Source organism: Triplophysa dalaica, chromosome 16 (assembly GCF_015846415.1).
Source record: "Triplophysa dalaica isolate WHDGS20190420 chromosome 16, ASM1584641v1, whole genome shotgun sequence".
NCBI classification, from domain to species: Eukaryota; Metazoa; Chordata; class Actinopteri; order Cypriniformes; family Nemacheilidae; genus Triplophysa; species Triplophysa dalaica.
In genome coordinates this window covers 22,257,694-22,272,260 of record NC_079557.1, presented here as the reverse complement: position 1 = coordinate 22,272,260, position 14,567 = coordinate 22,257,694, and the positions used below count along the sequence as shown (strand labels likewise).

At 37.0% G+C, this 14,567-nt stretch overlaps 1 protein-coding gene across 2 annotated transcripts; it reads right to left on the bottom strand.

Moving 5' to 3' along the window:
* Positions 1-362: 362 nt before the first annotated feature.
* Positions 363-13,934, bottom strand: LOC130438378 (uncharacterized). Of its 2 annotated transcripts, XM_056770273.1 has the most exons (11): positions 13,468-13,934; positions 12,407-12,523; positions 11,062-11,203; positions 10,729-10,942; positions 10,593-10,652; positions 8,406-8,465; positions 7,889-7,943; positions 7,503-7,568; positions 7,239-7,346; positions 2,352-2,426; positions 363-967 (listed from the first exon to the last, which is right to left on the bottom strand). In XM_056770273.1, coding segments are annotated over exons 1-11 (1,140 nt in total). In that variant the 5' UTR covers positions 13,469-13,934; the 3' UTR covers positions 363-725. The 2 variants fall into 2 exon arrangements, with proteins under 2 accessions (XP_056626251.1, XP_056626252.1); XM_056770274.1 differs by lacking the exons at positions 10,593-10,652; positions 10,729-10,942; positions 11,062-11,203; positions 12,407-12,523; positions 13,468-13,934 and adding exons at positions 9,090-9,149; positions 9,462-9,517.
* Positions 13,935-14,567: the final 633 nt, after the last annotated feature.

Here is a 14,567-nt window from a genome sequence, read left to right as displayed (position 1 = left end):
TTAACATTCATACAGCTAAACTCCAAGTGTCCATCTGCACTTATATACAGTATATTTAACACTGGCTTTAAATGTTCTATTTAACCCATGACTGACTTAGATCCCTTCGCTATCATATGCATATGCTACTGTTATCCTCCAATATATACAGAACATTTAAGTACATTCAGACTGTTAATAAATATTACTTTCAGCGGCAATTTTGTCTCAGTTCAGTCGTTAAAATGCATGTAGAGCAACAATGCAACTTATTTGCAACCATGACAATCATAAAATGCTCTATAAATAAAATAAAATTGAATATTTGATCAATTAAGTCTTTTGGAAGATGTAGATTAACAGGTTAAGGAAACATTCCATCATCAAATTAGTAGTAATTTATTATAATGTTGCAAGTGTTGAATCTTCAACAACATATTGTCAAATATTGTACATTGACAGGTACAAAACATTGCCTTTCAGGGACAGGAATGAAAAACATAACCCAACTTCATGAAACACCACAAATGTTAAAGTTAAAAAAACATCAACAGAGGTCTATAGTCCCTCAGATTAAACATATAAACTAAAATGATCAACACTACCAGCAGGAGAATAAAACATGTTTTCTTAAAATTTCTATTTTGAAACTAATAAATACATACATTTTTATCAAAAAAATTACAAGTTAAAAGAGTAGAACTAAAATGTGTCAAACAGATAATTAGCCCCTTGGACTACGAACATTAAAATTTCGACTTAATTTTCCACGTGTTTAAAATTTCGCCCTCGGTTCCGTACAAAATCACGTATATTTGGACGGACCGGTTTTGAAGGACCGGATGCTCGCACCTTTTGCAGACCTCACACTCCCTCATTGTTGCCAAGTGAGCTTTGCTGATGTGCATTTTGAAGTGTCTCATCACAGCGTTCACCTCAGGTTTCGTCCATGGTCTCCTTTTGGGCATCCGCCTTCCTCTGCTAGAGACTAGTAACAAACAAGATGATTAACTGCTAGCATTGCTGACTACAAACAGATCATATCTTTATTGATACGGTTTAAAAATCTTAGAAATAAAATGATCAGGTGTGCACGGTGTACACCATGATTATATAACATATGTGCTATAAAAAAAACTTGAAACTACAGTTGAATTGCAATGTGAGTCACTTTGGATAAAAGTGTCTGCCAAATGCATAAATGTAAACAAGGTTCAAAGCAGGGAATAATACAGGATCAGGATTTTTGCAGCAGATACGAGTAACGATTTTCTGTCATCATGATCGGCCAATACTTACACAGACTCCGATGGTTTAAGCTTTATATAACTGATATAAGATTTCTGCTCACTGTTTGCAGAATAAGTTGTAATTTGATAAATATTTTGATATAATCATATAAGGGCAATTAAAAGTTAACTTCCCCTTTTAAAAACATCCCTTTTTAAATATTGAAGTTCTTATTTTGGCCACATACTTGAATATAGTATAGTACCACTTGATAAAGCATTCCAGGGCACAGCTTTATGGCTGACTAACTGCCCTGATGAAGTAAGGTCTGCTACTTGAGGACTGGATTTTGGTGGCCTAATAAACAAATGAGCACAGTGTCATCAGATAAGGCTGCTAAATCAACTGCCATAAACCCCTTACATGGCAGGATGGAAGACCTCAGTCTCTTCAAACCCCCTCTAATCTAGCCTTAAATTCAGGCCAGGGTGTTGTCAGTCTATGGCGCTCAATATTGAGAGCATATGCATTCGATTTTTATGTAAATGTGGGGGCAGACACCAGTGTTCTGACTGGCAACCTGGAAGCGCAACTGTGTTTACAAGCAGACAAAAGCTGTATTTATGCAAGTGCTTCATGAACGTGCACCATAGACTGACAAAACAGAGGAGAATATATTGATTAAATTTAGTATTGTGTTTTGTTTTTCACTCAAAGTATTCTCATTACTTCAGAAAAATTCAGTTGAGCCTGAGTGGATGGACTAATTTAACAATGTCTTTAGTACTTTGCTGGACCTTGACAACAACTATAATCATTATGTCTATGAGGACGCTAGGAAATCTATTTGATGTCACCTGCGAGGTCTTTAGACACGTTGAACGTCATGATAAAAGTCTTTGTTCAATGTTTCTTTCTGTCATGAGCCGGGTTTGATTTTCTTTCACATCATTTCTCTCTTCATTATTGATACTAAGCTCATCTGTTCGCTAGGGCTGTCAGCAATCTTGCGCTACACATCTTGCAGTTTAATTGTAAACTTAATTGTGTATAATTGTGAAGTATACTTTACTTGTATGAAGTAATATTTTGTGCTGTTATCACAAAAATACATTTGTTGCGTTGCAAACATTTTATCATACCATCGTTTTCAGAGATTTGTCTGTCAGCTTTTAGTCCTTCTGATGTGTTTGGACATGGCCTGCTTTCCAAAAGCCCTGTTGACATAGATATGGAAATAATTATTTTACAATGTATTGCTTGCATATTATGCACTTTTATTCATAAACTATAGGGTAGGACAGTAATTGTAAGTTAAATTGCAACTAAACTCCTATATATATATATAGGTTGACCATCTGAGCCATTACTTCGGACGCGTCCTTGCCAGGATTCGAATGCGTCTTCCGGTAGTCGAATTTGTCCATCACATACGTCATCGTGGTTTATTATTTCAGGTTTTATTTTATAAAGGCAGCTGTTTTATTTCAGGGTAAGAATGATTACAATGAACTACAATGATTACACGTCTTAAGTTATGTTAAAACCAGGTATCTCACTAGGTGAGTATAGCAAGTTTAGAGTCTATAATCTTAGATGAGATCAGATGCTGACAGTGTTTGGTGACTTTATACGGGTGCTGATGGGTGAGAAGATGAGTGACAGATGATTAAAACTAATGAGTGTTAGCTGGAGGAGGTGTGATAAGAGAGACTGATGTCTCCGTCACAGTGCCACGCCCACAGCCTGTTCCTAGGGGCAGTGCCGTCGCAGTGGTCTGTCGTTGTCAAATTGTGCGGGTTGACTGGGATGCTTGTAGTAGAAGGTGTTGAGAAGAGCGGGATCCTGTATGTTATCACTCAGGGCCCAAGAGCGTTTCACTAGTCTGTAGCCCTCCCAGTCGACCAAATTCTCCACTTTAGAGTACACACCATACCCGGGAAATGAACAGGAGTCCACGATCTGAGACGATGTCCTCGGGATACCAGAGCACTGGTATAGAGGGAGTAGGAGATGATTCCGTTGCTGTGGGAAGGCCTTTGAGACGGACTAGGTGGCATGACATGGAAACCATGACCAAGCCAGCTTGGCTTCTTTGAGGTATCACAAGCTATTGTGTTCGGTGTAGATGATAAACGAATGTTGAGCACCCTCCGGCAAATGCATCCATTCTTTCAATGATAGCTTCATGGCAAACAGTTTAGTTTCCTTTCCACCGGGGTGAATTTATGAGAGCAGAAGGCACATGGATGGAGTACTGGTTGATCTTACTGCCACTACGATATCACCCCTCCTACCCACGAAGAGGAGGCGTCTACCTCGACGATGATGGTCTGAAATTGATCAGGGTGCCTGAGGAGAACTTTTTCTTCAGATGTTTGAAGGTATCAATGGCCAAGGGAGACCTGGGGCCTCGTTATCAACAGTGTGTAGAAAATGTTCTATATGTTCTTTGTGTCTAAGAACCAAAAAAAAAAGTATTTATCAAACGTGCGTTCACAGTTCTTATAGACGCGTAGCCTTTATTGATAAATCCCACATGTTCATAAAGCCCATGGTCTATGTTCACGGTCATTTTCATTCGGAATACCTCCCATAATCAATATATGGTGATGAAACCTAGGTTTGTTTGAGAGGAGTTATGTGAGGGGTATGATGACGGAGCTGTAGATCTTGATGAAGTGGCGATAAAAGTTGACGAAGCCCATGAAGCGTAGAAGATCTATGAATGGACTGGATGTTTGCCAGTTGGGTACAGCTGCCACCTTCCCACCTTGTCCATGGAAATGTCATTTTGGAGATGTTTTAACAGAGTTTGGAGGATTTTTCTGCCTTGAGGTAGAGGTGGTGCTATCAAAGACGTTCAAGGACCTCTGCAACATGGTGCTGGTGATCGTCAGGGTTCAAAGAATAAATCATCTATAAACACAAGTACAGTTGAGTGCAAAAAGCCTCTACCGCTTGCATTAAGCACAGTTGCATAAACCAGTCCATAAGGCATTATAATGTATGCATCATGACCGGTAAGGGTCAAAAAAGCTAATTTCCACTCGTCACCTTTTCTTATCCACACCAGATTGTAGGTGCTGCAGAAGTCAAACTTGGTAAAGATGCACACACCTCTCAACTGTTCGACTCCTGCCAGGATGAGGGGAAGAGGATAGCAAAACGTTGCTGTTATCTTGTTGACTGCTCAATAATCTATACAGGGTCTTAAACCCTATCCTTCTTGGCCACGAAGAAGAAGCAGGTTGAGGCAGCATGTGACAGAGAGGGACAGATGAATCCCTGAGGCATTCGGCAAATCACTCCTCCGAGGCTTTCTTAATAGGGATGGAGAGAGCATAAATTTAACCATGGGACACCGGCAAACCCTCCTTGAGGTCTATCGTACAAGGTACCTGGGTGGCCCAAGCAGGATAGATGAAATAGGCTTTAAGATTTAGTATAGAAATAGGTTTTAAGATGGGCACTTCTATCGACTTGAAGTACAATTTGACACAAAAAGGTTGAGTTGGTGTGGATCCTTTTAGGTGTGGATCATGACGATAGATGGAAGTAATACTTTGTAAATGGTTATATGATGTATAAGACTCAACTTGATATGACTAGATTGTGAACGCAGGGCTGGTGAATCCAGGAGTGAAGAGGGTAACTGGCATAGACAAACACATTCAGAGGAAGTAGGAAGACAAGCAAACTGAAGACTTTCAACGAGAGATAATTCAGGTAGATTTAGATTAGATTAGATTCAACTTTATTGTCATTACACATATACAAGTACAGTGTAACGAAATGTAGTAAGTCACTAGGTGAGTATACCTGGTTTAGAGTATGTATTCGTAGACAAGATCAGACACGGTTCCCTTTCTGTCAGTCTCGATGTTGTGTGGAGACTGATGTTAAGAATTTGGAGGGGAGCATAAGGTGTCGGTGGCTGTGTTAGTCTCCAGGGAAGAAAAGATAAAGGGAAGAGAGGATTCGACAGCAGAAGAGAAGGTGCTCGTAGAGAAAGAGAAAAGATTACATCTGAAAGAAACTGGTTGTTGCTGTGATGCATGTGGGAAGGTGTATGTTGATGGAGATGAAAGAAAAGTGGTCAGAGAAGTGCAAAGTTTGATGTTTTCTATTGCAATTTTATCGACAATTACATGACATTTATGCAAAGAGTCAGTTTTTGCAGTGTTGGCCCTTCTTTTTCAGGACCTCTGCAATTCGACTGGGCATGCTCTCAATCAACTTCTGGGCCAAATCCTGACTGATAGCAGCCCATTCTTTCATAATAACTTCTTGGAGTTTGTCAGAATTAGTGGGTTTTTTTTGTCGACCTGCCTCTTGAGGATTGACCACAAGTTCTCAATGGGATTAAGATCTGGGGAGTTTCCAGGCCATGGACCCAAAATTTCAACATTCTGGTCCCCGAGCCACTTAGTTATCACTTTTGCCTTATGGCACGGTGCTCCATCGTGCTGGAAAAATGCATTGTTCTTTACCAAACTGTTGTTGGATGGTTCGAAGAAGTTGCTGTTGGAGGGTGTTTTGGTACCATTCTTTATTCATGGATGTGTTTTTGGGCAGAATTGTGAGAGAGCCCACTGCCTTGGATGAGAAGCAACCCCACACATGAATGGTGTTAGGATGCTTTACTGTTGGCATGACACAGGACTGATGGTAGCGCTCACCTTTTCTTCTCCGGACAAGCCTTTTTCCAGATGCCCCAAACAATCGGAAAGGGGCTTCATCTGAGAATATGACTTTGCCCCAGTCCTCAGCAGTCCATTCACTATACTTTCTGCAGAAGATCAATCTCTCCCCGATGTTTTATTTGGAGAGAAGTGGCTGCTTTGCTGCCCTTCTTGACACCAGGCCATCTTCCAAAAGTCTTCGCCTCACTGTGCGTGCAGATGCGCTCACACCAGCCTGCTGCCATTCCTGAGCAAGCTCTGCACTGGTGGCACTCCGATCCCACAGCTGAATCCTCTTTAGGAGACGATCCTGGCGCTTGCTGGACTTTCTTGGACGCCCTGAAGCCTTCTTTACAAGAATTGAACCTCTTTCCTTGAAGTTCTTGATGAACCTATAAATTGTTGATTTAGGTGCAATCTTAGTAGCCACAATATCCTTGCCTGTGAAGCCATTTTTATGCAACGCAATGATGGCTGCACGCGTTTCTTTGCAGGTCACCATGGTTAACAATGGAAGAACAATGATTACAAGCATCACCCTCCTTTTAACATGTCAAGTCTGCCATTCTAACCCAATCAGCCTGACATAATGATCTCCAGCCTTGTGCTTGTCAACATTCTCACCTGAGTTAACAAGATGATTACTGAAATGATCTCAGCAGGTCCTTTAATGACAGCAATGAAATGCAGTGGAAAGGTTTTTTGGGATTAAGTTAATTTTCATGGCAAAGAAGGACTATGCAATTCATCTGATCACTCTTCATAACATTCTGGAGTATATGCAAATTGCTATTATAGAAACTTAAGCAGCAACTTGTGTGTATGTGTATAAAAATGTGTATAAAGTCCTATGAAAAATGGACTTCTGCTAACGGTTCAGGTTCTTTTCATAAAAAAAAAATCGGTTTTGGATGGAAACCTGTTCTAGTTTTCAGGCCATTCAGAACATCTACTAGCCAAAACTAAAAAATTGTTGCAAGTCACAAGACATAATTCTCCATGAATTATCTTATAAACATGTACTTGGTTATAATTTCCAAATATAGCTTTCAATTTGAATGTTTTATGGAAAATATTATGAACATTAGCAGGTGCCAGTTTATAAAGTGCACATTTCCTACATTGACCTCCATTTAAAAAAGCATATTTTGTTCTGACATGCGTCAATGGGCTATTGATATTGTACCCTAGAGTGTAGAGAATGGGTTGAAAAGTGCCTTCTCTTCTACAAGAGCTTTGGTGGAGCATTAACCTGTCACAGAAAAGCGGTTTTGCACCACGCCATACCACGTATTGCACAGAAATAAATATATTCATTGAATCACAAGATAATTTTATACCAACCTTTACATTTCAGCCCCCACCACTTCAGTGGGGAAAACGGTCCAGAGCAAACAGAACATTTTTCAAGCGAATTCATCTCCTCTTTGACAAGTTGATGTGCTTTGCAAACTAAAGAAATAAATGCAAATAAAACGATTTTGAAAATTAATTTCATCCAGTTATTAAATTGAACAGAATCAACACTGAACTGAGCTAAGACTATTAGACTTTACAGGGCCGTTGAATGCTTGAATATGAATGGTAGATGGGTCAGTTGATTTTTACCTCTGGCTGTCTCTCTCCTTCTCACTCCAACGTTCTTCTCTTTTCTCTTTCTCTTTCTTCCTCTTTCTTTTAATCAAACATTGTAATTAAAGAGAAATAATTAGATTGTGTTAATAAGTGGTAGGTACACTTACATTAGTTTTATTGGTGTAACACATATAGACCTAGGATAGCATTAACATTTTTGAGTGAACTATTCCTTCAACTATTTGAAGTACTGGCCAATTGAAGGTGAAAGCTTTTGGTGTTCTTTGGTAGATTCATGTATCTGATTAAAAACTAAATAAATTAGGAGAATAGAAAATATGAAAATAAATGAGTCTAAATATGCAAACTATAATTTACTGTGAAAATACTAAATTTCTTACATTAAAAAATTGTCCTACCATCATCACCGCTGCCTGGTCTTGTGGATTCCTGCTGGGATCCAACGGTTTTGTCCTGAGTACAAGAAAAAACATGAACAAACCGATGATTATTATTTTGTGTCTTTCTTTCAGTTACATTTTAATGCATATTTTTGCTCCAAAGTAAAATAAAATGTAATAAAACAAAACAACTAATCAACAACTAATGACAATTAATCAGCCAGTAATAAAATAGACACAAATCATCATGAACAATTGTAAATGTAATGAACCAAATCACTCTTCTGAAATCAAATTATGAGAAAACACACAAGTGTTGTAAAGCAACTGTCTACTGCTTAGTAACATACAAAGACATTTTGTGTCCTCATAAACCAAATCATGTCCTCATAACCCATGAGAAAACACAAACAAGTGTTATAAAGCAAAAGTCTACTGCTAAGTACTATTTAGTAGCAATAAGAGAACAATTTAAATAAGAGCAATTTAGTTTGACGCACATTCGGTTAAAAAAATGACAAAACTATAAACAAACCTCTGTAGGAGACCTGATGTCACATGCAGTCATGGCTGGACCGACAGGCTCATGAAGGTGCTGAAAGACAAAAAAAGAGAAAGAAGGAATAATAAGACATTCAGCTGTGTGCTCAAAGCCTTAATAACTCTTCTGAAACCAAATTATGGGAAAATATACAGAGGTGTTATAAAGCAAAAACCTACTGCTAAGTCAAATACAAAGACATTTTGTGTCCTCATAAACCAAATCATGTCCTCATAACCCATGAGTAAACACACACAAGTGTTTAAAAGCAAAAGTCTACTGCTAAGTAACATTCACAGGCATTTGTGTCTTCATGAACCAAATCATATCCTCATAAATTATGAGAAAACACACACAAGTGTTATAAAGCAATAGTCTACTGCCAACTCACATGTTAAGTAATTTTGTGTCCTCATGAACCAAATCAAATCCTCATAAATTATGGGAAAACACACAACTGTGAAAAAGCAATAGTCTACTGCGAAGTCACATACAAAGACATTTTGTGTTCTCATTAAGTAAATTGTGTCCTCTTAACCCATGAGAATACACACACAAGTGTTATAAAGCAAAAGTCTACTGCTAAGTACTATTTAGTAGCAATAAGAGAACAATTTAAATAAGAGCAATTTAGTTTGACCCTCATTCGGTTAAAAAATGACAAAACTATAAACAAACCTCTGTAGGAGACATGATGTCACATGCTGTCATGGCTGGATCGACAGGCTCATGAAGGTGCTGAAAGACAAACAAAGAGAAAGAAGAAAAAATGAGACTTTCAGCTGTATAGTCAAAGCCTTAATAACTCTTCTGAAACCAAATTATGGGAAAATATACACAGGTGTTATAAATCAAAAACCTACTGCTAAGTCAAATACAAAGACATTTTGTGTCCTCATAAACCAAATCATGTCCTCTTAACCCATGAGAAAACACACACAAGTGTTATAAAGCAATAGTCTACTGCTAAGTCCCATTTACTAGCAATAAGATAACTCAATTAAGTTTGATGCTCATTTGGTGCAAAAAATGACAAAACTATAAACAAACCTTTGTAGGAGATGTGATGTCACATGCCCTCATGGCTGGAGCGACAGGCTCATGAAGGTGCTGAAAGACAAACAAAGAGAATGAAGTAATGATGAGACATTCAGCTGTGTAGTCAAAGCCTTAATAACTCTTCTGAAACCAAATTATGGGAAAATAACCACAGGTGTTATAAAGCAAAAACCTACTGCTAAGTCAAATACAAAGACATTTTGTGTCCTCATAAACCAAATCATGTCCTCTTAACCCATGAGAAAACACACACAAGTGTTATAAAGCAAAAGTCTACTGCTAAGTACTATTTAGTAGCAATAAGAGAACAATTTAAATAAGAGCAATTTAGTTTGACGCTCATTCGGTTAAAAAAATGACAAAACTATAAACAAACCTCTGTAGGAGACCTGATGTCACATGCCGTCATGGCTGGACCGACAGGCTCATGAAGGTGCTGAAAGACAAAAAAAAGAGAAAGAAGGAATAATAAGACATTCAGCTGTGTAGTCAAAGCCTTAATAACTCTTCTGAAACCAAATTATGGGAAAATATACACAGGTGTTATAAAGCAAAAACCTACTGCTAAGTCAAATACAAAGACATTTTGTGTCCTCATAAACCAAATCATGTCCTCATAACCCACGAGAAAACACACACAAGTGTTATAAAGCAATAACCTAGTGCTAAGTCCCATTTGATAGCAATAAAAGAACTCAATTTAGTTTGACGCTCATTCAGTTAAAAAAATGACAAAACTATAAACAAACCTCTGTAGGAGACCTGATGTCACATGCAGTCATGGCTGGACCGACAGGCTCATGAAGGTGCTGAAAGACAAACAAAGAGAATGAAGTAATAATAAGACATTCAGCTGTGTAGTCAAAGCCTTAATAACTCTTCTGAAACCAAATTATGGGAAAATATACACAGGTGTTATAAATCAAAAACCTACTGCTAAGTCACATTTAAAGACATTTTGTGTCCTCATAAACTAAATTGTGTCCTCTTAACCCATCAGAAAACACACACAAGTGTTATAAAGCAAAAGTCTACTGCTAAGTCCTATTTAGTAGCAATAAGAGAACTCAATTTAGTTTGACGCTCATTCGGTTAAAAAAAATGACAAAACTATAAACAAACCTCTGTAGGAGACCTGATGTCACATGCTGTCATGGTTGGAGCAACGGGCTCATGAAGGTGCTGAGAGACAGAAGCAAAGCTGAAGTAATAAGATTATATTAGTAAATTACTTTATTTAAATTAAAATATACTCTACCTTGTAATGTTCCTGTCCATGGCGAGAACGCCATGGCAAGTTATGTCCTCCATAATCGTATAATATTTCTTCACCTGCATCGATGTCCTTGATTGCAAACAAACATAGATGTGGCTTTCCATCAACATCTAGAATTTTCCTCATTTTTGCATTTGGCTTCTCATCATCGTTAACAAGTCGACCGAGTGAGCCATTATCATAAGAGGCATCAATGCTATAGGGAAAAAACATTGACAACCGAGTGTTAAATTGGTTTCAGAGTAAAGAAATACGTTTAAAAAAATGCATCATGATGCAGAAGTGTTAACATGCAGTAAAATTCAGGCTACTTACCAGTAGTTATGCCCTAGGTGGTTAAAAAAGTATGCATATTCATTTAATATGTCTTCAAAATCCCCTTTCTCAATTAAAGTTCCTCTGTATTCAAGAATGAAGGAACCTTTTACAATAAGGGCATTTGCAAATACTCCCCGACCTGAATGACAAAAAACAACAGGCAACAGTTAAACATTTTTATTAAAAATATATATTTATTAAAGTATTTTTTAATTTAAAAAAAAATATATGAAATTATGTTTTAATAATAAATATTTTTATTAACTTATTTATTATTAATTCAAGTAATTTTTATGGTGTGAAATTGAGCATCTCTCTGTTTGATTGTTGTTCAAGTATATTCATTCTTATTATTATAGGGCAATAGCACATGTGCCACGATGATTAGACTACGTATAGTCTGTCAGTTCAAATCAGATTTTTGTGCGTAATCAGTTTCAAGCTACATTCACATGTGGTTTAAAATCCTTTTCAAATTGCATTTCTGGAAATCAGTTTCAGTCCGAAAAAGATAGATTGAGTTTGAGTTTCTTTTGGCTAACATTACGTTCTTGCTCCACGTGAAACAACACATTTAAACGTAAACATGTCAGATATCAATGCATATATTGTTGTCGGTCTGCTGGATTACTGAAAAGAGCCCCGTATTCCAGCCTCATACGCTTCAGCAGCAGTTTCATTAGACATAGTAATCCAGCGCATCGGCTACACGTCATGATTTTGTTAGAAAAATGTACATTGTTCAACTCTATACAATGTTTTTCTGACTGATCACCGTATGACTTCACCATTCTACGAGAGTGACAAAGCAGTGTGCTGTGGAATCCTTCTCACGGTACTGCGATGTCATACACCGGTCGGTTTGCACAGCCGTGCATAAAGTTTAACTCTACCTTGTCAATATAATGCCATTGTCATAGAAACCAAATCAGATACTGCAAAAAAACGAGTCACTGGATCTGAACAATTGCTGTACACAGTTTGGACAATCAATCATTTAAATTAGATTCCAATCTTCTATGCCCAAAAATCTGATTTGCGGTGACAGTCTGAACTAAGCTTAAGTTCTACAGAAGAGTGCAAACTAACTATAAATGGGGTTGATTTCATTTGCTAACATGAAAAAACTATAATTGTACAATATTCCATAACAATTGTTAATAAATGCTTGTTGTTTCTAATTGTAATTTCATGTATACCTTGAAGTAGCATTTGACCCTGACAGTTAGTGTAACTACATTAAATCCCTGGTGAATGGTCAGGAATATGGACTGAAAAAAAATCTTTAAAAAATATAGTAGAATTTAACTAATCAAGATAAGGTTTACAAAAAAACACTCACCTTTGGCGGGATTAATGTATCGCTCTGATATTATGTTTTTGTCTTTCCCCATTTTCACATGGTGTATGGCATCTTTGAGAGGATTTAATCCTCTGCCACGTCTCATCATTCGACTCACTACAAAATACAATGCAAAGTCAATCTTTATAAACAGTATTATATTAATAACATGCTTAAGTTGTTTGTTGTTTGAAATACACTCCCTTTTAAACTCGTAGTTATTGAATGTTGAACTATTTTATCATTACAATTACATAAACCGCTCTACGAAATGTCCTACGTTATAAATCCCATATCAACCAGTTTAATTATAGATGAATAGACACGAAATAGCTTTTCATTATATCACATAAGCGATATATAATTACATAAATCACATTAAACATTTTTCACTCTTGAACTGACCAACGTGTGTGAATCAAGGTCGCTATGGGAGCGAGCAGCATCACGTGTTACAGAACGCATTAACCAGCAGTAACCAGCTAAACCTTCAAGCCGTCCCGTTACGATTATTTTAAATCACGCGACCAAGAGACATTTTGTGGACTTTATGCTTATTCTCTACAGTGTTTTATATTTGAACTTCGATAAATAATTAAATAAAAGTATATCGTATGAGTGTTTAGACGATCTGACATATTAGCAGTTTGCTCCGCACAAGGGGACGACACCACTTTTCCTTACATTTCTGAATAATTACCTTCATCTTTCTTAATAATTACATTCGATATCAACTTACTTTTCTACATCACATTTATGTAACATTAGAAGTTGATTCTAGAAGCTGCGGCATCTGAAGCTGCAGCTTCTCATAGGGCATCAATACAGTTTTATATTACATTAAAACAAATCACATTAAATAAATATTTGACATCTGAAATTAACATCGACAAATGGCGCCAGTTGTACATAACTAACTCGAAATACCAACAAGGACAGGAGAAGGTCGATTTAAGTCGATTAAAATAAGAATAAAAATATGACGACACTCTTTTACATCCATTAATGGGATAAGCCACGAATTTCTAACATGTAAAAATATAAAGATATTAAGGACTTACTTCTCTTCGAAGACTCCGGTGTTCACTCCGGTGCGGCGACTCTTCATTTGGGCAGCCAACGCGCGAACTGCGTAGCTGGTAACTTCCGCCAAACGCTTATGGCGCGAATGTGTGTGTAATTTGGCGCCAGGTGTATAACTTTGCAATACCAAATCCCTCCTACAGGGGCACTGTTTTAAGTTTACGCAGACACATCATGGTTTAAAAGACCATATTTATAAAGCTACTTAAAAGGGTAGGTAGTGTAATAGAAGTAAAATAGTAACACTAATCAATAAACTACTGCATTTAGTAATCATAAACACATTAATAACAATTTTATTAATTATTTGTTAATAATTATGACAATTTAAATTTCCAGAATTAAGAGACCACTAAAAATGGCCTCATAAACCGATTGGTCTCATAATGCTGGTATGTAAACCTGAAAATTGGTTTCATAAACCACATATGCCAACACACACGCACACACACATACACACACACACACACACACACACACACACACACACACACACAGATCTCATCATTGAATTACATCATTTTATTATTCTCTGACTGTAGATGTTGTCCTCTGTTTTTCTCTGACTATAAATTGAATATCTAACATTATTCTCTTGTTTCGTTTCCATAGTTCCAGCTACTTGTTGTGCTCTGATGGATCAAGATGTGGACCGTTTTACAGACTCACTTGGGCCTTGTTTTGCAATGTTGTTTCATGATGGTAATGTTGGTTAACGTGTTGTTTAAACATGAATGTTTAAAGAGCCATGTTGGATACTATGAAGTTCTTACTGAATAAAATTATTTCATGTACAACAACGTACACAATTTGTCTGTAATGTATTTTTGTATCAATTAAAAAAAAATAAACACTGTATATCCAGTATGCAAAACATACTGGATATACAGTGATTTATGTATTTCTTCTAAATAAAGTAAATTAAAATCAAGCAATTTGCTGTAAAAAATACAGCATTATACTGTTGCTATTCAAAATTACAGTTTTTCCTGTATTCTGCAATTACAGTAAATGGCTGTAAATTAAATTACAGTACTGTGGCTGTACAATTTACAGTAACTGGCTGGCAACCCTGCTG

What these genes read in the sequence shown, in the direction of transcription:
- LOC130438378 (XM_056770273.1), bottom strand. An exon ending in ACATCAGGTCTCCTACAGAG is followed by an intron (nt 8,466 to 10,592) that starts GTTTGTTTATAG and finishes TTTGTCTTTCAG; the next exon opens with CACCTTCATGAGCCTGTCGG. An exon ending in GTGGGGGCTGAAATGTAAAG is followed by an intron (nt 2,427 to 7,238) that starts GTTGGTATAAAA and finishes CTATGTCAACAG; the next exon opens with GGCTTTTGGAAAGCAGGCCA.